Here is a 24,758-nt window from a genome sequence, read left to right as displayed (position 1 = left end):
AGTTCACTCAGAGCTCTGCTCGGGTGGTGCCCCATCAGGGGGTCTTCTCTGACAGCTTTGTGGATGATAGCCAGCCCCCCACGCCCCACCAGTCTCTGCCTTTTCATGTACTTGGGAGCCGTTGGCACACCGAACGGAATGCAGTCTCTAAATGCTCTGCGCCTGTTGGCCATCTGTCTGCGACAAGGTGGAGGCAAGTCTGCGGTGAGACTCTCAGCATCTCGCACGCAATCCGGGAGGAAGACAAAGTGTTCTACTCCCTTACAGGGTTCTAGCCTGGGAAACCCACAGGGGCCCTTCTGCCCTGTCCTGTAGGGGCGCTATCAATCAGGATGGACTCCACAGCACAGTACTGGGTCCCCAGGAGGGCCTGAGACCTATCTGTTGAGTGACTGGACCCCCACCACCCACACCTCTCTTCTGCACGGCTCCAAGTTAGACTACCTGTCTTCCTGTCCACCCTGCAGATAGGGCCCTTAAACCATCCGTGGGCCCCTGTCTGCCTCCCCTCCCTTTTCTATCCTAACTCCTTTGCTCACTAAGACACTTGCTGGGTGTCTAGCACAGCCCAGAGACGAGGGATACAGTCCAGTCAGAGTCATCAGTATTCATCAGGCAGGTCTTTGAGTTACTGGGAGGCAGTCAGGCCTCACAGTGGTCCTGTGAGGCAGGGCTTAACACACCCAGCATCCTGGATGAGAAAGGTGACACCCTAGCTTGAGGTCATACAGCGAGTCAGGGAGGACCGGGGATTTGAACCCAGGCCATTGGGACTCTAGAGCCCAATCCCTGCAGGACCAGGCTCTCCTGTTGCCCGGGTGCAGCTCAGACTCTGGGGCACGGTAGCTACATTTGAGGGTGTCTGGATATGCCAGAACAGGGGCCCTGGTGGTGTAGTGGTTATGCATTGGGCTGCTAACTACAAGGTCGGCAGTTTGAAACCACTCGGAGGGAGAAAGGGCTCTCTCCTTCCACAAAGGGTTATGGTCTCAGAGCCTCACAGGGGCAGTTCTGCCCTGTCCTGCAGCTGGGTGGCACTGAGTCAGCACCTACTCGATGGCAGGGAGACCGTTATTGTGCAAGAATCAATGACCAGTATGGGGAGACATTCACACGCAGGTGATTTTCATGCCATGCCCACGCCGTTTGGTGATGGATTTCTGGGTAGCATGTCCTGAAATGTAATTTGGTATATCCAAGGAACATCCATCCATCCATCCACCGATCCACCCATTTAAAAATTCTCCAGTCTATGATGTCTATCCATCTACTCACTTACCCACCACTCCAAAACCTGGAGAGTCCTGGCAACGTCCATCCACCAAACAACTATTCACCAAGTCCCTCTTACGCCCATCCATCCATCCATCCATCCATCCATCCATCCATCCATCCATCCATCCATCCATCCATCACATACTGTCTCCGCACCTGCCCTGCAGCAGGCTGTGGGTTTGGTGCAGAGAATGGGAAGGAAATCCCACCACCGGCTCACCCTCCACGGGTCCCAGGTCGGTGGGGGAAAGCCTGCAAGCAAGCATCATGTCCACAGGTGCTGCATTGTACCTGCGCGGTCTCACTGGGGTTTCCCGACAGCCATGAGGCTGGGACGGATGGCTCCCAGGTCCATTTGCACAGGTGAGGGGGCAGAGGGTCCGGATGGCAAACCCATCTGCCTGAGGCTACGCAACCAGAACACACACACACACACACACACACACACACACGGAGCCTGGTCTCGGCCTGCTCACACATCTGGGTTTCCTTCGCCCTTGCCGGCTGCCGTACCCAGGGGCATGCCGATGCCATAGCCCTTGGTGTCCAGGAGGCCCCCGATCTGGGTGAGGTTGCAGTTGAGGCGCCGGTGGTACTCGTTCATGGTGGACTCCAGCAGGAAGGCGTAGCGGGAGTTGAGGACCCGGGCAATGCCCTCTTCCGTGCTCTTGACGAACACACTGGGCTGCTTCGACTGCATGTAGTTCCACATGCGCTGGTACGTCTGGTACCGCGAGTTCTGGGCAGAGGGGACCACAGCGGGGAGGAGGGTGAGGATCTCGGTGCCCCCCACCCACTTCCCTTCCTTTCTCTGAGGCCCGCCCTGTCCTCTGCCCTTCAAGGAGCCCCCCTCAAATTAACAGTGATGAAGACAGAGTCAAAGAGAGAGTCAAGCTGATGACCATCCAGGGCCAGGTGCAAGCCCACCCATTAGTGTGGGCCCTGAGCACCCAAGGCTGGGGGAGAAGGGCTTACACCTCTTTCTCAAGCTTGCTTCTCTCCCGTCTTCAGGCCAGGCAAGGCTCCGCCTGACACCAGCCCTGTCTTCCCAGGGCTCCCAGCCTTTTGTCTCAAACGCTGGCGGAAGATTGTCAACTCTCAAAGTTACTCGGGTCCCAGTTGCGATTCGGGGAGACCCACATCCGTCCCAAGTAGGACAACTTGCTTGCCACGGACCCAGTGGAAACCTTTTGGGTAACCGCAACCCCAGCTACAGTCCTAGAGCTTGGGGAGCCCCGAGGAGGGTGGAGGCCAGGTTGGAGAGGAGCACCCCATGTCTTCCTACTCCTGCCGCTCCTGCTTGACCTGAGGTCCCGACGTGACGCGTTCTGGATGTCTCAGAGGCCCTCTCACTGCTCAGCCACTTCCCCAAACCACCTGGGGACACTCTCCTGGGAGCTCCCCTCCTCCACTCCCTTAATCCCTGCCCACCTGGTTTACACAACCTGGCAAACATCAGGTCACCACTCTGCTCACTTGTCGGGTGTGATCGAGTTGATTCCAACTTAGAGAGTGGTGTTCTAGGACCGAGCCGAGCAGCCCCATGGGGTTTCCTAGGCTGCGATCTTTACAGGAGCGGGTCTTTTCTCGGAGGGACCCCTGGTGGTGGCTTGAATTGCCAGCTTTGCAGTGGGCAGTTGGGTGCTTTGCCAATGTCCCACCAAAGTTCTTTACCCCAGACGTACAGGAGCTAATCTAGGTACTTTGGTGGTGGTGGTGAGGGGGGGGCGGTTTGCCGTCTGTAACTCAAGCTTCCAGGTCAACCGTGCTTGCTCCCCAATACGCCAAAAATACATCCCAACAAACCCCGTTAGGTAGCAAGATAGAGGTTGCTGCTCTCCATGCCTAGGGGTCCCTCTACAGGAGGCTGGAAGCTGATAAAGGCTAAAGGGCATGTGTACCAATTCAGGTCCTGAACCAGGGACGGTATACCTAGGGGGGCAGTACACCTGGATTGGCCCAATCTATGCCAGGTGGGCTTAATTCAGCCAATGGCATCAACCAGTGTTATAGACCAAGCCACCCAGGAGAGAGCCCCAAAAGGCTGGAACTCGGAGACCACAGGCCTCTTTTCCAGCTGCTCTTCGGAGCGTCTACTCAGCCATGCCGCTCTCTCTCTCTCTCTCTGGCCTCAGGCCGCCATGTGTGGATGTACAGCACCATGATGTGTCTGTTTAGTGACTGTGACGCCCGGAACTTCTTCCGACCTTTATAAAAACCCACTTGGATCACAAAACAGGCTCTGGTGTGAATTTCTTTCTTTCTTCTGTTTTTTTTTTTTTTAAACAATTTATTGGCACTCCATCCACATATCATACAACAGTTCAACTAAATCAAGAAGAACTGTACAATCTTTACCGTAACCAATTTTAGAGCATTTTCTTTTTCCAACCCGAGAAATCTAACAGTCCCTTCACCCTGAAGGTCTTCCCCTCCTCTCTGCTGGCCTATTCTTCCAGACTTGACCTTCCAGAGCCTGCCTGAGTCTCACATACAATGTCCTGATTCCACACTGGACACACGTTTCCCCTTCTCTGAGTGAAAAGGCTCAGTTTCCGAGCCAGATATCAGTTCTGCATGAGTGAGAGTGTGTCTTTTGCTCATAGCTTGTCGGATCCAGACAACCAGTCTGTCTGGTTCAGGAGCTGTGCCCAGGTGGAGCCGGAGCCTCCCTGGGACCCCAACACCGCCCACAAGGAGTCCTGGTGGCCCACCTGGAAGAAGGTCATGGTGGAGCCGGCGTGGATGGTGCCGTACTCAATGTTGGTCTGATCAGCCAGGTCATCGGCGGACTCCACGGGTACCTCCATGCGCTGCACCGTGAGGAAGGCGGCTAGGTTGGCCGTGTAGGAGGAGATGATGATCAAGGTGAAGGCCCACCTGTGGGAGTGGGGGGGTGGGGGAAGGGATGAGCTGCAGGCTGGGCCCACCATGGCTCCCTACCCCAATGGGCATGCACCCTGGTGGAGGTACCACCTTTCAGTGAACTTGGTATCCATAATGCTCATGGGACTGCTGATGAGTGGAGAGCATGGGTTCTGGAATGGGACTTCCTGCGTCTCAATCTTGCTCCCAGAGACGTCTACATCCGGCTACCATCACTCTACCCTCCCACCGGAAACCACCAGAAACCTGGGCAGGATGTGGGAAGCAACTAGTTCAAGATACAGGACAGCAGGCATGGTGGGGCTTGAGTGATTTGAGAGGGGCAAATGAAGCGAGCCCTGTCCTGATCCAGGCTGTGCATCTAGACGTGACGCACAGACGGCAGTGGGGGGAGAAAGTCCAACGGTCCAGCCGTCTCGCCCAGTCATAGAGGCGGCGATCAGCGGTCAGGAAAGCAAGACGGCAGACGTTGGGCGGGGACAATGTACTCAAGAGAAAGGCCCACACAGAGGGAGTTTCAGAAACCCACAGCGGCTTCTGATTGAATATCACTCTGTCACTGTGTGAGGGTGGACAAGGACCGCTCTCAAGAAAGGAATAACTGTGGGGGTTCCATAGGACGAGGGATCTTTGAGCTTCTTTCAGCCAGAGAGGAGGCACTTCACTGAAAACACGGGGCATTTGGCCGTGGTCCAAAAGAGCAAGACCTTCACCATGAGCCTAATCCGTGCTCAAATGAAAGCGACACTAGACTTGCCCTGAAATAATTTTTAAAACCCGCCGGGCAAAGATCAAAATAATCCACAAGGACCTGCACTGTCTACCAGAAAAATCCAAGAGTCTCAAGTAAGTTACTCAAAAAATGTAAGCAATGCTAAATTCACAAAGTTTGTCATCTAATAAAAAAAAATTCACCAGACACACAAAGAAGCAGGGACATGTGACCAATGACCAAGAAGAAGATCACCCAGTTGAAACAGATCCAGAATGGGCAGAGATGACAGAATTAGCTAACGAGGACATTCCAAGCATGTCTATGATTGGAGTCCCCGAAGGACAGAACGGAGTAGCAGAAAAAGAAAGACGTCTCTGAAGAAGCAATGGCTGGAAAATGTTCCAGTCCGATGAAAAGAATAAACCTAATGGTCCGAGAAACTCAACAAACCTCAAGTGGGTCAAACGCACATACACACCACGGCACATCAGAATCGGTGGCTGAAAACCATAGATATAGAGAAGATTTTCCATGCAGCCAGTTGAGAGCGACAGCCAGCTTCATGCTGGGAAGACAATGCAACACACGTTGGAAGAAGGACAAAACCTTTGGCATGCACAGACCAATTAACTTCTGCCAGACCGATACTCAAATAAGTGGGAAAAGAAATCCTTCGGGCCAGAGGGAAATTCTGAATACTGCTCGATGGGATCTCAAGTGTGAAGAATGGAGAGCCCCAGAAATGGGAATATGAGTGGGTAAGTGTAAAAGACATTAGCTTTCGTTTAAAAAATGGCTTTAAAAGATGCTGACGGCTTAAAGTACACACAAACACACATGCAAGTCCACAAGAAGAACATAATATATTGTGGAATTCATAAGAAATGTGGAGTTAAAACACAGGATGCCAACAGCGTGAACGATGGAAGAGAAACATACAAGTAGGCGGACAACAGAAAAGTGGGTGAAGGGAGACGTTGGACAGTGTAAGATAAGACAAAATAATAATTTATAAATGATCAAGGGTTCATGAGGGAGGGGGAGTAGGAAAAAATGAGCTGATCCCAAGGGCTCAAGCAGAAAGCAAATGTTTTGAGAATGATGATGGCAATAAATGTACAAATGTGCTTTACACAATGGATAGATGGATGGATTGTGATAAGAGTTGTCCGAGCCCCCAATAAAATGATTAAAAAAACCCCAAAACACAGAAGTAGGCATTGTAAGGGTCTTCTGTTTTACATGAAAATGTACAACAGTACCGGGAAGTATTTTGAATGAATTCAAGATGCGTAGTGTAAACCCTAGAACAATCACTAAGAAAAATACAAGGGACTGTAGCTAATAAGCCCAAAGCGGAAAAAATAAATAGAATCTGAAAATCTTCAGTAAATCCAATGGAGCTAGGAAGAGGAAAATTGGAACAAAGAACAGATGGGACAATCAGAAAACAAACAGTAAGGTGGAAGATTTAAACCCAACCACATCAGTAATTATACTCAAAGGCGAATGACCTGGAGCAGTGGTTGGTAACTACAGCCCCAAGACCAAATCTGACCTAGTGTCTCTCTCTCTCTCTTTTTTTTTAAATAGCCCACAGCTGAGATTGACTTTTACATTTTCTTAGTGGTTTTATCAGCACTTTATCCAATTGCTGAATTATATCAAGAAGAGTACAATTGTCATCATACTCACTTCCAGAACACTTTCTTTTTCCTGGCAGTCATTGCTATCCATGTAACTATTTTTCTAATTGTGGCAAAAATGTGCACAACAGAACACTGTCCAAATTCCACAACTTCTACTTGTAAAATTCAGAGTCATGATTATATCCTTCCTGGTGTACAGCCACTATTGAGATCCTTTTTCAAGTTATTCTACCACTGTTGACATCAACTGTTGACATATACCACTCTTTCCCCTTCACCTATGGCAACCATTGGTCAAGTTTGGTTTCTTTTTGTGTGGTTTTCTCGATATGGTATTCACCTATCATATGCTTCCATGGTTAAATCGCTTTTAAAGGCATTTGCATTTTTAAATGGTTGAAGAACTTGTAAGAGGAAGACTATCCCTCAGGACACGAGAATTACATGAAATGCACACAATGTAGTGCCCACAAACAAGGCGTACGTGGAACACAGCCACATTCATCTGTGTGTGTGTTGCCCACAGCTGCCTTTGGGAGCCCTGGGGATGCAGTGGGTTAAGTGGTGGGCCGCTAAATGTTGTTGCTATGCGCTGGAGTCTACTTGAGGTTACCTAGCAGTGTACCAACAACGCAGCCCCAAAGCAGAAGGGTGCTGGAGTGCCCGTGTTCCTACTGGACATGTCAACTTCAGAACAAGGAAGGGCATTTACATAACCATAAAGGGTTCACATTTCATCGGCTAAAACCAAACTCGGTACCATGGAGTCAACTCATGGAGATCCTATAGGGCAGGGTAGAACTGCCCCTGTGGGCTTCCGAGACTGAAAGTTAGTTAGAAAGCCTTGTCTTTCTTCCACACGTTTCATCAAAGGCGCCCAGTATAGTCCTGAATGCTTTGGTGTCTAATTCCAGTGCTTCACACGTCACAAAGTAAGAACTGACACAACGGGAAGGAAGAGATTTCCACACTCCTCTCGCAGCACCTGATCAAACGAGTAGAAACTCAGGAAGGAAGCAGAGGCCCTAACTAGCACCACCCGCCTCCAGGACCTGACTAACAGTCGTACAGCACCACACCCATCATCAGCCAACCGACCGCGATCTTCATAATTGCGCATGGAACAGTCTCCTGGGAGGCCTCTCTGCTGAGCCTTAAAACAAGGCTCAATGAATTTAAAAGGATTAAAATCTGACAGGATTAAAGTAGAAATCTGTAGTAGAAAGCTCTCTGGGAACATCATCAGATTCCTCACTGCTTCCCTGTAATCCTGGACTTCCTGTTTGTCTCTTCATCTGGAATGCGACCATCGTCTCCCTTAGAGGCTGCTGCGAAGTGAAGCATAAGTGATCCGTGCAAGGGGCTCAGAAGGTCACAGCACAGAGTACACACTAAGCAAGCACTTGCTCTCAGGGTCTTGGAAATGCGGCACCCATTCAGCCTGGCTTGTGGTTCCTGGTGAGGAGGCAGGGCAGGCAGGCAATTGTCACACCCTGGCCCTTTCCGTATCCTTGGCAATGAAGAGAGCTTGGATTCCTCCGAGGAGCTCTGGTGTCCACGTGGGCTGCCGACTGCAAGGTCAGCAGTTTGAAACCACCAGCGGCTCCCTGGGAGAAATATAAAGATTTCTTCTTGGGTAACGATGGACAGTGTCAGACAGCCACAGGGGCCGTTCCACTCTGTCCTACAGGTCACTGCAGTGAGTTATAATCCACCTGATGGTGGTGATTTTTTTTTAAGTCGTGTCTCCCTGCAGACCATATAGACCTGTGGGGTCTGAAGAGCTGCTGAAAGGACCTCCCAGGACCCCCACCCCATGCAGATGCTGCTGAACCCGGCAGTCATCCTTTGCTATGTGCCTGCATTGGGCTGGGACACGGGGAGGGAAGAGGACAGAGGGGGAATCAAGGGGAAGAATGATACAGCCTCCCGCCAAGTGAAACCCAAACTCCAACACCTGAAGACCCTGACACAAGCCCTCCAGAGACCTACTCTCTCCAAACCCACCTCACCAATCCATACTGTCATCTACTCTTGACAAAAGCATTCCTGGGTGACCCCCACCTTATGCCCTGAGGATACAGCAAAGCGTAAGACTCAGTCCTTAGTCCCAGGGCACTACCTGTGGCTGAGTTGGGACAGGTGGGATGAACATGCAAGTGATCGAGTGTCTGAGAGCAGAGGGTCCTTGGAACACCTGAAGCCAGGTGGTTGGGACCAGGTCTGGAGCAACACAGGAAAATTGCTGCAGGAAATCAGGTCCCTGTAAACCCAAGACTGGGAGGAAGGTTGGTGGGGCAGGGAAGAGGAAAGGCATATGGGAGAACCAGGAAGCAGAAGGACGCGTGCACCTGTGGGTAACTGTGAAGCCCCAACAAAATGAAAGGATGGACCCAAGCAAAGGCTGGAGAGGCCAGCTGTGGCCAGACTAGGAGGGCAGTGGAGAGCCAGGACTGGGGACCAGGTGTGAGTTTAGAAGCCCCCTCCTGGTTGTCTGTGGAGAAGACACTGACCAGGATGAGAGAGAGACCTGGGGAAGCCTGTGAGAAGGCTGTGGGTCCAGGCACGTGGGGGGCAGTGGGAACAGGGAGAGGTGGAAGACTGCCCTTTGGAGGCAGAATCCATCAAATGGGGTGAACCAGTGGGATGTGGGCAGAGGATGCCCCCAGTTCACTTTGGGCGTGACACAGGCCCTCCCCAAACCAGCTCTCCTAAGCCCTCCCCATTGTGGTGCTGTCATTAGTGTAGGCAAAAGTATGCTTAGTGACTCACTCACCCTCTCACCCTCTCTCACTCACCCACCTTCTCACTCACTGACTCACTCACTGATTCTCACTCTCTCACTGACTCATTCACTCACTCTTACCCTCTCTCACTCACACTCACTCACTCACAAAGAAAAAAAAAAAAGTATGCTTAGAGCTGGCCCTGAGCACACAGAGAGGCCGACTGGGGCCCCGCTCTGAATACAGAGGGAGCATCAGATGTGGGAGTGAAGATGCTGGGATCTCATGAGGGTGAGTGGCGGGGATGATGATTGGGACACTGGTCAATCATCCAAGAGGACAGCCCAAGCTGGCTGGGCATTCCGCTGCCTGGATCCAAGAGCTTGGGAAGGCTCAGTGTTTGAACAGCAAGGAACTGCCGGACAAGGATGAGCAGGCCCCAGAGGACAAGGAGCATTGGTCTCCGGGTGGGAGAGGCCCGAGGAGGTACAGGAGGAGGATGTTGGAGAAGGTGTGGGGACCCCAAGGGACTGATGGGGTCCTACAGATTCTAGCAGGTGAGGCAGGGCCCCAACAATGAGGAGCCTGGTGCATGAGAACCCAAGCAAAGTCCTGCTTTGTGGATTCCCGAGTGGTTTGGGCATGGCGTCTTTGAGTGGCACAAACAGCTAACACAGGCGGCCGCTGGCTGAAAGGTAGGAGGTTTGAATCCACCTTAGAGGTGCCTAAGAAGAAAGACCTGGAGATCTACTGTGAAAACCCTACGGAGCTCAACTCACTGCCATCGAGGAGAATCTGGCCCCTGACGGCCCTGTCGAGCGGGGTAGAACTGTCCGTGTGCATGTCCACGACTGTAACTCTTTACGGGAGGAGAACGCCTTTCTCCCTCGATGCGGCTGGTGGCTTTGAACTGCTAACCTGCAGGCTCGAAGCCCAACGCATAAACCACTACGCCACCCGGAAAGGGGCTCCTGGAAAGAGGCAAGAAGACCAGACAGCCAGGATGGAAACCAGGAGAATACGCTGCATGGTGAAGAAAGCAACCGACATCCATGGGCGATTGGGGTAGAAATTGTTGAATGGGAACTGAAATGGCTACCTACACCTTCACCAAAACAGTCTTTATTTTATTATTTTTTAAAAGCAGTCCTTTCATAGCATGGTTCTCCTCTGACATACATGGGCCATCCTCCGCCGCCAGTGTCCATCGGAAGGTGACTGGCTGTGTGTGTTTCATGGTTATAACCCAAGTCGAACTTTCCAGAAGCACACCAGTCATTTCACCGATGATCAACCGGAGTCTGGGTGGTTTGGACCTTGGCCGAGGGTTGTACCATTTGGGGAATCAAGTCTCTTGACAGGCGCTCTGATGGAGGCGTTTGAGGGCCCCTACACACATGCCTCCACACTCATCACTCCTGGTGATTTGTGCTTACACAAGCACACTTGTTTACCGACTACTCCAAGACGCCAAAGATCAAGTGTCAACCAGGTTCTATTAAACAGTCTTCCTTCTCAACCTGCCACAGGTGTTCATTAAGAACAGAGGCAGCCCCTGAACGCTGTCTTGCACCTTCTGGCACAGGCCTGCCTAGGCATTTACGTATTGATAACGAATTGTTTTATCATAAGCCACGGGGCCTCTGTTCCCCACTTTGTACAACAATTGGAGCATGCTATTGATCTGTTTTAAATTAATTTCTGGGTAGGCAGGCTACAGTACTCTTGGATTTCATCTCAGCGTGGAAGAGGGGAGGGCTTCAAAATAACACCTGTTAGTAGACGAGTCATTGGTGCCCTGAGACTGGGACACGGCTCGGGTAGAGATGTCTCCTCTCAGCCCAGGCCTGTACGGTCCCCTATGTCCTCAGGCATCTGCTTTTGTCTAGGGGCAGAAGTGGCAGGGCTGGTTCAGGCAGACAACGCCCAGCCTTGAGGTCCACCCTCCACTGCCCCACCACGTAGTCTTTCTCCCCCGAAATCCAGGTGTGAAATGCACGTTGTGCCCGAGGAGAGTGGAGAGGGCTGCCCCTGTAGCGTGACCGCCGAGCCTGGTGCTCCCAGTTTGCCTGCTTTGGGCTGAGTCAGAGTGTTCTTCCACCGTTCAAAGTGGCCGGTGTAGATGGAGGTGTGACCACCCACCCAGAGGCCACAGTGTTGTTCTAGCCGTCAGCTGTCCTCCGTTGGACAGAGGAGACCTGCCCCACAAGAAGAAAACTATCTGTTACTCAAAGAAGGTGTTAGGGGTTGGGGGTTGTGCAAAAGATAATGTTGGACTCTCATAAACTCTAGATTTCCTGGGGCCATGGAGGTTGGAGGAACCCCTGAAAGGATTGCTCTGGGCGGCCTAAAATATCCCCGTTAGTCTTAAAACCAAACCGCAGTGTAGCTCAACGAACGACGAAATATGTCTGCCTGCAGCATTACGATCTCCTAAGAGCTCTCTCTTTGGGACCCAAGTGGCAAAAGCAACTCGAAAGGTTCGACAGGAGCCTCAAGGGGAAGTGAGTGCATGTGAATGAGGCAGGAGCCACTCAGAAGGCTGCAGAGCTCAAAGCATGTAATCAGAGTCACTCAACGGGCACGTGGAAACGATGAATGTGTGTGTGCCTTGCTGTGAAGAGTCTCAACAACAACAATAAAATAAATGATAAAACAATAAAAAGCAAATAAACACCCGAAGGTGCTGGTCTGTGGGTGCCGAGGACTGTGGGCCACCATTTGGGGAATGACAAAGCCAAAGAAAAATGACACAGATGAGTCAAAGAGGCAGGAGGAGACCAGAAAGACACAGTAGGCTAGACGCCAAGGGAATGTGTTGTAGAAGGAGGTGGTGAGCCCACAGGGCATGTACGACAGGACGGAATTTATTAACCAGGAGGTCAAATTGTGACCTTGATGGACCTGGGGTTGAGGGTCTGGGGAAGAGCGGAGGACACTGGGAGACAGACGGCCTGCGGAGCCCGTGGAGTTGCTCAGACGTGAAGGCATGCTGGGTCAGAGAATGGCAGCGAGGGGGGCAGGCTTTGGCACAGCGCACACTGCAACCGAGAGTCCAGGAGGCAGGGTCGAGCTTGGCTGTCTCCACCACGGGACCCTGAGTTCCAGGGGGAGGCGGGGAGGGGAGTGTTTGCCTGCTGAAACGCAGTCCTGAGTCCCACTGGGGAGTCAGCAACCATGTGCTGAGCTATGCCCTGAATACGGGGATGTGGAGAGGGCCAGAGAGGGGAGGAGAGCAACCGGGCTCAAGGGGAAGGGGAGGCATGACCAGGGTCGCCTAGATGGCAGCGAGGAGAAGGCGCTGGGGCCACCAGCTGGACAGTAAGATCCCAGATGCCGGAGGAAGAGGGGTGCTGAGTGAGGGAGAGAAGAGAGGACCTTCAGAGAGGAAATCACAGGTCCACACCTGCCCCCCCCTTACCTGCCACAGGAACTTGACCGATATCTGAAGACACCTTTCCTCAGAGTTCTCTCGGCCACACCCACGCACCCAAACCCCGCCCTGCCTTCTAGAATGCCTCTTCCTCTCCTTAGCCTGTGGGACTCCGCCTAGATGTCACCTCCTCGGGGTGGGTGGGGTGGAGAGGGGCCTCCCTGTGGGATACAGAAAGATTTCTCCCAAGTTAGCTCCCCCAAATACATGCCAAACCCAAGACGCTGCTTGCTACAGGTTGGGCTACTTTGTTGAGTCTAGGGTCCGCCCATCTTGCCACATATGTACCCCTATCCTCTGCCTTTACTATTGCGTGTGCACCCCTAGATCATCCCCCTCCTATTGCTTGTATTGCCTGTGTTACCACCCCTTCCTGTGACGCAGGTCATTATCTGTCATCAGGGGGCTTGCATGACCCCAAAGATACATAAGCTTTGGTTAGAAATAAAACCTCACGAGAGCTCTCTCCTGCCCTCTCCTCCCCCACCTCCACGTGGACCAAGAGGAGCTGAGGTGAGCCTGCTACATGAGATGTGTCTGACTCCCTTATGTTACTCTTTCCTATTCTCGATGACTTTACTGTAATCTTTAAATGTCTTCACCGCACGAATGTGCCTACCGAGCCCGTGATAGTTGTGAGGGGCTGGTTACCCCACCCCTCCCCTGCCCACCCCTCTCTCTGGTGTCTTCTGCCATTGCACCCGACAAGGGTCCTCCAGTTCCCAGTTACGTGCATCGCATACACCGCTGCTTGGGTTGCATATATCAATAAAGTTTCGCTTGGTAGACAGAAAAATGGCCACTCCCCCATATGTCCAGGCCCCTGAAGTGTGGGAGTGTGTTACTTGACATGGCAAGGGGGTGTGGCCGATGTGGCTAGGGAGCTTGAGACCAGCCTGGGCCATCGGGTGGGGCCCTTACAAGAGGAAACAGGAGACTATGCCAGAGAGAGAAGATCTGACCAGGAGCCAAGAAGTGGGGCATGATCCAAAGGATGCGGGCAGCCTCTACACGCTGGAAAAGGCAAGGGAACCAACTCCCCACCCCACCAAGGAAATGGGGGTCTCCTTTACAGTCTCCAGATTAAAGCCCGTCCCCCAGCACCTTGAAGGCGGCCCACTGGCATACACGTGGGCTTTCTGACCTCCTGGATGGCAGGACGATACGGAAATCTAAGGTTGGTTCCAGCCACTGGGTCTGCGGCCATTCGTTAAGGGTGGTGCAGGGGAACACAGTTGAAATGATGGAAATTTCCCACTAAAAGTAGAAACTAGCCCATATGCAGAGACTTAAAATAAAACCAACCCACAAGACTGGGGAGAGGGAGCCAGAGACATCCACGGGCCACGGCGCGAAGCACAGTGCTAAGCGCGAGAAGGCACTGAGCGGCAGGGCTCCCGAATGGGAAGGAAGTCGAGAGAGATCCGACTCCCAGCTCGCTGAGATCTCAGTCTCTACCGGCTGTTTTAAAGGTGGGGGGAGCATGATAAATTACAGGGGAACCATAGTAAATTGCAAAGAAAAGCAATCAACTTTTTCACTACAATAGAAACGGAGAGAATCATAAACGTTCAGTCAGCAGAAAGGCGACAGTCATGAAGGGGATGATTTTTTAAAACGTGTCAACAGAATGCACTCAGCACAGACACACAAAAGAAACCACACACACACACACACACACACACACAGCCATAGCCAAAGGGCAGCAGCACACACTGGGCTGAAACCACAGGGGTAAGCCGAGGCTCCCTACTCCTGTAGAGAGTCTCAGAAGCCCACTGGGAAGGCCCACCCTGCCCCACAGGGTCGCCACGAGCCGGAATCAACTCGATGGCAGCGAGTGAGTGAGTCAACCCCTGGGAGGGTTAAAGGAGCCCCTGGTGGGACGGCGGGTACCTGTCGGGCTGTGATCCCAAAGGTCAGCTGTTCAAGACCATCCGCCCCACTGAGGGAGAGAGTTCACGCTTCCTACTCTCTTAAACAATCTCAGAACTGCACGGGGCCGTTCGCCCCTGTCCTGTGGGGTCTCTATGAATCGGCATCGACCCGATGGCAGTGGGTTTGGTTTTCGTTTCCCCTCCTTAGATGCATGTGCTACATGGACAACACTAAACTGACAGGCTGGGGCGAGGGCCGGTACGCCACGCCCACACGGAAGCAAACCAAGGAGAAAGAGAGAGTGAGGGACTAGGCCCCTTATCGGCACACCAAGCCCTGAGGACGACGTCCCTGCGCAGAGCTGCCAGGACACACAGAGGACCGCAGGCCTGACAACAGCTCAAGACAAGTTGTCCCCTCACTGGAGCGCATCTCGACAGAGGACAATACTGGGGACACACAGCGGGGTGTGAGTCCAGTCTGAACCCCCCACAGCAGGGCGAACCAAGAAGGGAACATCACAGATCAGCAACGGGAGCAAAGCAAAGCCACAAAGCCCCTGAGGAGCCCCCATAAAGAGATTTCAGGCTAGGAGGGGCAGTTCCCAGAATCCCCTAGGACCAGTGGGGAGATAGACATAAAGGACAGCGGACAGACCTGGAATGATATATGCTTTTTTGTGTTGTTTTTTTTGGCTAGTTATTATTAATTGTTTTCTCTTAAAAAGAGAGAGAGAGAGAGTAAGAGTGGTAATATTAATTCCTGATAAAATATATTTTCAGGCAAAAATACACCTTAAAGGCACATCTTAAACACAAAGACAAAACTTTTTTTTTTAAATCTAAGGTTGAAAAACATATCTCAAACAAATGGCAATAAAAGAGCCCAGGAATGACGGTATTAATCTCTAATAAAATAAACTTTAAGGCAAAACCAGCAAAAGAAACAAGGAGAAAAGTCATACAGTGATTAAAGGGTCCACCCAGGGAGGGGGCATAGGCACAATCGATATTTATGCAGCCAGTGAACACCGCCCCCCTCGCCGTAATGCCATTACGCCAATTCTAACTCACAGCGACCCTATAAGGTGTCTGGGACTTTGTAAATCTTTATGGGAATGGATAGCCTCCTCTTTCTCCTGTGGAGAACCTGGTGGGTTTGAACCACTGACCTTGCAGTTAGCAGTCCAATGTTCACACCCAATTAAAAAGCACAATAAAAGCAAAACCCAAATTCACTGCCATCAAGTTAATTCCAACGCACGGCAACTCCTACCATGCCTCTGTGGTTCTCGGAGATGATAACTCTTTGCGGGAGTAAAAAGCCTCGTCTTCTCCCTGTGGAGCAACTGGCAGTTTCGAACTGCTGACCTGTGGTCAGCACCCCAATGCGGAGCCCACTACACAACCAGGGCTCTCCTGCACCTAGTAAAGGACACCCCAAATACATAAACCTCACTCTAACAGAATTGCAAAGAGAAACAGACAACTCCAAGTAATAGAAGACTTTAACACACTGCTTTTGATGAAGGACACAAGTAGAAGCTCAAAAAATATCTAAACAACACAACCAACCGACATGACCTGATAAACATATGCAAATCACTCCACCCAACACAGCCGCTTGCTTCCTCTTCCTTCCAGCGCACATGGAATATCCTCCAGGACAGTTCATGTCTCAGGACACAGAGGCAGCCTCCAAACTCCAGACGCACTGGCATGCTCCGGACCAGAGCACAATGTTATGAAATTAGAAATCAGTAACAGAAAGATGAAGGGGAAATAAGGGGGTAGACAAAGAATGGAAATCCGAACACCGCTGTTTAAAAAGCTACTGCGTAACAGAAGAATAAAAAATTGAAATGAAAACAACAACAACATTGAATCGAATAAGACTAGAAATACAACTTAGCCAAACCTTTGGGACACAGCCAAGACAGGTGACAATTTAGGATGATAAACACACACAGAGGGAGAAAGCACAAAGCGACACACCCCCCCCCCCCCCCGGGATCTTCAGCGACTGAAGGGGGAACAGCGAACGTTTCAGAAGCCTACAGTCAGCAGGAGGGAGGAGACGACAGACATTCGGGCAGAGATGACTGGGACAGAAAACAGGAAAAACACAGAGCGCATCACCAGGAGGATTAGCCGGTCCGCTGAGAGGACAAGAACAAGAGCGGAAGAGCGAGGATCGTGTGGCTTTGAGAATGGAGGTGCACCTGACCCACGCCAGGGCATCTCCAAGCCTCACGTGCATGTGAACGCTGGACCTCGGATAAGGACGCGCAGGGAATGGACGGGCACTCCTGGGAACTCCCGGAGCGGCTTCACTGCAGCAGTCCTTGTGCCGGCGGTATCCATGCACAGCAGAGCACGGGGAGATGGGGGAAGTGATGCAAATGTCTTAGCTGTAATCACACGCCCCGTACAGGAGTGTGTCACTGGACTGCACTGCAGGCCCTGCGGTTCTTTGAAAGGCAGGGGTACTGACACGGGGTTGGATGGTGTCTCCCAGAAAGATGCATTCAAGCCCTAACTCCCGGTACCTGTGGATAGGACCTTGTTTGGAGGGAGCATCGGACCGGAGGTCGTTAAAACCCACGCTGTCCATCCTAAGCTCTTGCCTGTGGTGAAATCCCATTTGGGAATGGGCTGTCCTTTTATGTCAAGGAGCCAGGATAAGTATCAGGCATTTCTTGAGTCAGCATGTCCGGAGACATAAAAAAAGGAGCGGAGGAAGTGAGCAGAGAGGAGGAGAGGGGAAGACAGAAGGCCAAGCCACCTGGGGATCTCCAAGGAACCAGGAAATAAGCTGAAGAGACAAGGTGCTTCCCCGCCAGAGCTGACAGGAAAGAAAACCACTTGGACTTCCATCCTCGTCAACGGCAAGAAAATCAAGGTCTATTTGCGACAGCCACCCCCTTGTGGTACCTCCGGAAGCCCTGGAGAATGCCGGGGGCCACACTGTGACCTTGGAGGCCTGGCCTGCAGCGCTGTGAGAGAACATGCCTTGGCCATGCTGAGTCACCCGGCTTATACTTGGTGACAGCAGCTCAGGGCCACCCAGGCCGGGAAGTGGCTGACATACGTCGGAGGAGCCAGGTGGGAAGGGCTGAAGCCAAAGGGACCAGGTGGGCCGCTCAGCTCCGTCACGCTAATGGGTGCCAGGTGGAAACGAAGGCCAAGTGCCAGCAGCTCGTCCAGATCTTCAAGGCGGGCAGGAAATGTGCCTGCTTTGTAAGTGTGGGCAACTGAGCCGACATTTTCAAATCCTGTGGGTGGGCCGGATGCCCCCACAGGTGGGTGCCTGTCCTCTGACTTCTAGGGGGATGGTCTGGGGATAGGTGTGCACAGAATGAAACGATAGGGTTCTGATGTCCGTGAGCCTCCAAGGAGCTGGGGCTCTTGCCAGGATGTCAGGCTCAGCCTCCGAACATGGAAAGCCCTCCCAGTGTGGGGCCTCTCACTGTGGCCACCAGGGCCACGTCCCTGCAGAGCCAGGAGCCAGCAGGGCTGTCCTGACCCAGCACACTGTCCTCTCTGATTCACAAGCCTCTCCAGAGCTGAGACAGTCCTACCCGCAGCTTCCTGGTGAGTTAGTTACCCCAGTCTCAGGGCGCTCACACAGGTGGGCATGGGGAGCCTCCCAGATCTGCCCCCTGCCTGCCCCGTCCCGGACAAGCGGGCCCCTCACCAGACTCCGCTGACGCAGCGTGTGGACAGCGCCCGGGGCATGATCTCCGAGCCCTGCTGCATGAAGCCCCCCACGGGGAACCACAGGCTGTTGCCCAGCGTGTACTGGTTCTCCAGGATGTGGGGTCGGGCCCGCAGGCACGGGTGTGGGTTGTACCACTCGTAGGGGCTCAGCCTGTGGGGAGACACAGGGGTGGTGGGTGAGAGAGGGAGAACAAGGAGAGGGTGCGAGGGCAGCAGAGATGGAGAGAGAGAGGAGGAGAGATGGGGGAGAGAGTAGAGAAAGGAGAGAGAGAGAGAGAGAGAGAGAGAGAGAGAGAGAGAGAGAGAGAGAGAGAGAGAGAGAGAGAGAGAGAGAGAGAGAGAAGGGGGAGAGGGAGGTAGACACAGAAACAGAAGAGGCAGGAAGAGACAGAAACAGGCAGACAGACACAGACGAGGCTGCAAGTGGCACAAGGGAGACAGCACGCGCGAGAGTTGAGAGAGCGAGAACAGGCCGGGGACAGGCCCACAGATGCAAGTCAGCATCCCAGAGGGGAGGGATGGGAGACCAGAGCCCAAGCCAGAAAAGGCAGGGAGGAGGATGCAGGAATCCGAGGCCCCAGAGAGGAGGCTGAGGGGACTGGGCCAGGAGACAGAACTTGCAGGTGACCCCACCGGGGTCCTGGCTCCTGGGCCACCCCCTTTCCCAGGGTCCCAGCTGTTGGACTCACCTGGCGGCCAGGAACAGGATGCAGCTGACAGCCAGGTAGGCGAGAAGCATGAAGAGCCACACGGCGGGCGAGAAGGGGTCCAGGAAGGAGAAGTATCCAGGTTTGCGGCCCTATTGGGACACGGAGTGAGACCCGCATCCCTAGCCACCTTCCGGGACCCAGGAGCCAGACCGAACCTATCCTATCCCTCCCAGGTCTCTGCTGTCCAGCCCTCGGGCGCTCCAGAGGCCGCCCCCTACCATCTGGAGGGGAGACTGACCATGTGCACGCGGTAGAGGATGCTGATCCCCAGGGTCATGAAGGGCTTGGAGAAGTCGATGACCTTCTCCCGCTCGGCCGTGATGGTGAAGGCGGCCACGGCCAGGTCTGCCTTCTGCTGGAGGGGAAGCGGGCGTGGGCAGGGGGCAGGCGGGGAGACAGAGACCAGTCGTTAGAAAGACGTGCCCAGAGACCAGCAGGGGGACCAGGAGCCCACTCAGGGCTGAAACCAGTCCTCTCACCTCTGTGCCACAAGGCTGCCCCGCCCCTCCGTCCCACCTTCCAAGTTCAACATGAGTGAGCGCCCAGTTCTGATGGGGACAAGACCCTACTCTGACTCCCTGAGATCCCCAGCTGGAGGCGGCCCCAGGAGGCAGGGGGAGCAGCAGTTCAGCACTCAGTGTGGTTGCTAATGGGAAGATCAGGTTGATGGTTCGAACCCCCGCCCTCCTCTCTGAGTTGGAGACGTGGACCACCAGGGAGGGCCTTGCAGGGGCAGACCTCTGTGGCCCAGGCTGGAAACAAAACCCAAGGTCCAGGAGAGCTCACGAGGTTAGCCAGGGAGGGAAGACAGAGAGAGGACGCAGGGAGGCCCGAGGCCCCGTCCCAGAGCAGGCCGGGCCAGCCCAGAATCCTGGGTCCCAAGAGCAAGGCCACTTTTGGGACTACCCTGGGAGCTGCCTCAGGAGGAAGCCCTGTGGAGCCTGGAGCCTTTACGGACTCGCAGAACCCTGTCTCCGCCAGGGCCTCATTTCAGAGAGGAGGGACAGTGGCCTTTTAGGGGGGCTTGGGTGGACCGGGAGCCCTGGTGGCACATTGGGTACACGTGGGGCTGCTGGCTGCTTGGTCGGCAGTTCAAGACCACCAGCAGCTCCTCGGAGAAAGACTGGGCTTTCTACTTCCATCAAGAGATACGGTCTCAGACACTGTAAGAGTCAGCATTGATTCGCTGGCAGTGAGTTTGCTTTTTGTTTTGGGGGTGGGGGTGGGGAGACCCAGGAGCCATAGGTCTGTGGGCCAGAAGCATCAGACCCTGCCTCCTACCCCAAAGTCTGGTGGGCTGCTTGGATACCAGCCCCCTTCCGGGCTCCCAGGTGAACCTGCTGCCCAATGTCCTGCTTCTTATCACCCCGGAGGGACAGGGGCCAGCCACTGGAACCCCAGCCCTGACAACAGTGCCGCTAGTCTCCCCAGCGCCATTCTCCCCCACGCTGCACAAGTCCCAACCCACGCCCACATATAAGCTAAAGGGATAGTCCCCCCCGTTCCTCAAACCCCATTTAAACCCAACATAGGGCCAAAAGGGGGTTGTCTTCCCGAATGCCCTGGCTAGCGGCTATCAGCTGTCCACGCCACGGCATGGGACAAAGAAATCAAGCCCGCTAATTAGGCAGCGATGGGAAAATCCAGAACTGAGCATGCTCAGACCCACGTCACCTACACTAGACCACGTCACCCGTACACTAGGCACCAATCACATGTCACACAGGTGCACCTAAACTCGGCCAATACGCTCAGCCACGCCCCACCAGCCAGTGGGGACGGGAGGGGATGACTAACGGGCTAAGGCGGCCCTCTCCTGGGCAGGTGTGCTCCGCAAGCGGAGGGTGGGACTCTCTCCCCCGGTTAAGGCGCCTCTCGGGCCCACATTCCCTGGGCCGATGGGGATCTCCTGCTCTTGGCTCCACATGCAAGCTCCTGTTCTGGCTTTCCTTCCGCGTGTTTTTCCACACTCCCTGAAAGGGCCGTCTTCAGTCCTGAGCGCCTGGGTTGTGCCTGCACGGCCTCCTACGCTTTCTGGAAGTAGCGAGTACTTTCTGAGACTGTCATACCTGAAACTGCCCTTTCCCTCATAAAAGTCACTTGCACTTACACACGTGCTTCTGCCGCGTGAATACTTTCAGCGTTGTGAAGCAAGAACCGCGGTTAACCACCCCAGAAACCTAACATAGCCACGGCTTCCTACTGCCCAACAAACCCATCATTTTATTGGGGGCTTGTACAATTCTTATCAATCCATCCATCCATCCATGTATCAAGAACATATGTACATTTGTTGCCATCATCATTCTCAAAACATTTGCCTTCTACTTGAGCCCTTAATATCTGCTGCCCCACCCCATTTCTCATGACCATGTTGTGAGCTGCTTGAGGGTCAGCCTGACCCCTGATGACCCGTGCTTCACAGGTGAAAAGCTGTCTGAACACTGAGGTTGGCACTGGCTTCCAGAAGCCCATTGTCAGGCCTTTCTTCCTGGTCTACGGTCGCCTGGAAATTCCACGGATACCTGTGCAGCATCCTGGCCACACACAAGCCCCCACAGACTGTGTGTGTGTTGTATGTTTGTGGTGTGTGTGTGTGATATATGATGTTGTGATATGTGATGTGCTTTGTGTGTGATGTGTGGCATGTGTGTGGTATGCATGTGATGTGTGAATGGTATGTTGTGTTTGTGTGGTGTGGTCATGTGGTGTGTGTGTGTGTGTGTGTGTGTGTGTGAAGTGGCTGCTGATGCACTGTACTGGCTGGGAATCAAACCCAAGTTGTCTCGTTGAAATGATCACCTCCGCTCTCACATCCCCCAGTACGGAGAGCCTCAGCCCTGGTGGCATAGTGGGTTCTGTGTTGAGCTATCCAGGGTCGGCAGTTCAAATCCACCAGCTGCTGCGAGAGCGAAAGAGAAGGCTTCCCGCTCCGTAAAGAAGTGCAGCCTGGCAAACCCACAGGGGCTGCTCGCCTCTGGGCTACAGTCGCTGGGAGTTGGGACAGACTCAATGGCAGTGAGCTTGGTTTTTGAGTTTTGTCGCTATTGGGGTGGCTCTGATGGTTACCGGGTATGGCTGCTGACTGAGGTGCCTCAGAAGAAAGGCCTGGCGATCCAGTTCCCTGGAAGACTTTGGAGCACAGTCGGAGTTGTGGCCCAAATGCCTGGTCAGTCTCCCGTCTGCTTCCGGTCCATTTTCCCTATTAAATGCACCCCACCCTTGTCCATCTGGATTGGGGTGCATCCCAGAGACCATACAGAGAATAAAGGTCCCACTGCACCATCTACCACCTTCCATGGCTCGGCGACACTGAGGGTCGCTCATATCAAGTCTAGGGCTTCCTGACAGCCTTGCAGGCCCTCAGTCCAGCTTCTCTGCAGCCAATCCCTGCTTCCATAGCCAAGCTCATCGCCACCCCCTGGGGAACCCCTCCCAATGTCCCCTGTGGCTGCTACTGCAAGGGCAGGCTCAGGTCAGGGGTGGCCACCCTCCCTGGGAAAGTCCCAGGCCATGCCCCTGCCTCCAGCAGGTGTGCACTGGTGTGCTCTCCCAATCTAAGCCTAGTGCCTCCCAAGGGGGGTGAAGGCTTGAGGTAATTAATTAGTGCCAAGACCTGGTTGAGGGGGGGGGTGTCCTCCAAACCCCCTTCAGGATGCGCTCTCCAGTCCTCTGCCCACTTTCTCCCACTGCTCCCTCTCCCGGCCCTGGGTTTTGTCTCAGGCTGTGCTCTCTCCACGGCATCCAGGCCGGGGGACATGAGGGTCATCCTTGGCATCCTCCCCTCCTCTCGGCACCCATCCCCAAGCTCTGCCGAGTCTGGAATAGACCCACTGCCCTCTTGGCCGCCGCCTCTCAGGCCTGGGAGCTTGTTTCCACCTTTGGGGGCCATAACCCCAGCAGTTGAGCCAACCTTTGCAAACCTGCTCACCCCGGCGCCCCAGGGCTGGAGCCTACAGGGACTTCTCATTGGCCTTAAGCATCATCCCCAACTTCTCACGGGTCTCTAGGTAAGGTGACCAGATTTTAACATTGGTAAAGCGGGACACCATTGATAAAACTCATATCCTGGCTAAATAGTCACATGGCAGCCGAAAACCGCATACCCTAGCTTGTCGTGCATTCTTTCCAAAAACTGGGACTTTTTTTAAACGCCGCGGGATGCGGGAAAAATTGATAAAAATCGGGACTGTCCCGCCAAAAGCGGGACGTCTGGTCACCTTACCTAGGGGGCCCTGCTCGTCAGAGCCTACTGTCCCGCCGCCTTGTCCCCTGCCATTTTGCTCCACCTACGTGCTTCATTCATTTGCCCCTCCACCGAGAGCAGGTGTTGTAGTTAATTTTATGTCAACTTGGAGACGCATCAAAGTGTAGGGGTGAAATCCAATCTGGCTTTCAGGCCACAGCCTGATGCTGTCTCCTTGGTGGGGTGGGGGTGGTCCTCTATAAAGGAAAACCCTGAGAACCTACCCCCTGTCTGCACTTGGCCTTGCTGCCTGCAGGGCTCTGCCACTGGCCCTGAAAGCTGCCTTGTTTCCCCCACCTTGGATCCACGCAGCTCTGTATCCACTAGCCCGTGATCTTCCTGCGTGCTGGACCGTGGCGTGGGGCTACCTGAGTCTGAAGAGGGTCTGGTGGACTAGTGTTGGACTTAGGGGCTTGAGTTGCACGGATCTGGAATGCTTTCTTGATATAATCACGTCTTCAGATAAAGTTCTGTCATCTCCTAGGGTCAATGGATTTCTCTCTCTAGTCCACTAGGCCTAGCATATTAGGTAAAACCCCACCACCACTGGGTCAATTCTGGCTCACGGTAACTTTGTGACCTCATCTTTCTCCTGTGGAGGGGTTGGTGGGTTTGAACTTATGACCTTGGAGTTAGCAGCCCCAATGCCTAACCCACAACGCTACCCAGTCTCCTAGAACCACCTAAAGAAAACCAACCCAACTCGCTGCTATCGAGTCGCTCCCAACTCATAGGGACCCTACAATGTAGAGTTTCTGAGGTTACTGGAATCTTTACAAGAGCAGAGAGCCTCGCTTTTCTTGCCTGGAGGAATGGCTGGGTTTGAACCACAGAACTTGTGTTGCCATTCTGGTGCTTCCCCCCGATAAGCCCACCAGGGCACTGGGTGGTTGTTGGGCCATATCGAGTCAGTTAGCATCCATAGCGACTGTACCGAGGACGAACCAGCTGCACATTTGGTGTATTGGCGCCCAGCTTGCCGAGGGCCTCTCTCATTTTTGCTGCCCTTCTACTTGACCGAGCAGATGTCCTTCTCCAGACTGGCCTCCCTGTTAACATGTTCCAAGTATGTAAGCCCAGGTCTCGCCATCCTCACTTCGAAGGAACATTCTGGCTGTATGTCCTGTCCTACGAGACAGAGGTGTTTGTTTTTCTTAACTAGGATCAATTCTAGCTCTGGAAAATGTGGCCGTGGAAAACATAAGTTGGGGGGTAATGGGGGGTCCTGGTGGTTCAGTGGCAGGATCCTCGCCTTCCATGCAAGAGAACTTGATTCATTCCATTCCTGGGCAATACACCTCATGCCACCACTACCTATCTGTCGATGGAGGTGTGTGTGCTGCTGTGATGTGCAATGGAGTGTCCAGACAGAGAAAAACGAGGAAGAAAGGCCTGGTGACCACCCAAAATCAGTCAAATGAAAACTGTATGGAGCACAAAGCTCGGATCACCCAACTGCGGGGATGACGCAGGCCCAGGCAGGGTTTCCTCTCGGGTAGCAGCTGATAGACACAACAGTGA

The 24,758-nt window shown here is 53.5% G+C and overlaps 1 protein-coding gene across 2 annotated transcripts in view; it reads right to left on the bottom strand.

Moving 5' to 3' along the window:
• GRIK5 (glutamate ionotropic receptor kainate type subunit 5) overlaps window positions 1–24,758 on the bottom strand; it is a 71,890-nt gene that overhangs the window by 5,310 nt on the left and 41,822 nt on the right. Inside the window, exons 12-16 of one of the 2 annotated variants that reach the window (XM_075536424.1) lie at window positions 19,230–19,346; window positions 18,971–19,080; window positions 18,259–18,432; window positions 3,990–4,155; window positions 1,789–2,014 (exon numbers count right to left, since the gene is read on the bottom strand). In XM_075536424.1, coding sequence (XP_075392539.1) covers window positions 1,789–2,014; window positions 3,990–4,155; window positions 18,259–18,432; window positions 18,971–19,080; window positions 19,230–19,346 — 793 coding nt within the window. The remainder of the gene's footprint in view (window positions 1–1,788; window positions 2,015–3,989; window positions 4,156–18,258; window positions 18,433–18,970; window positions 19,081–19,229; window positions 19,347–24,758) is intronic. The other variant, XM_075536425.1, reaches the window with a different exon arrangement.

Source organism: Tenrec ecaudatus, chromosome 18 (assembly GCF_050624435.1).
Source record: "Tenrec ecaudatus isolate mTenEca1 chromosome 18, mTenEca1.hap1, whole genome shotgun sequence".
NCBI lineage: Eukaryota > Metazoa > Chordata > Mammalia > Afrosoricida > Tenrecidae > Tenrec > Tenrec ecaudatus.
This window is presented reverse-complemented; position numbering and strand designations above follow the sequence as displayed.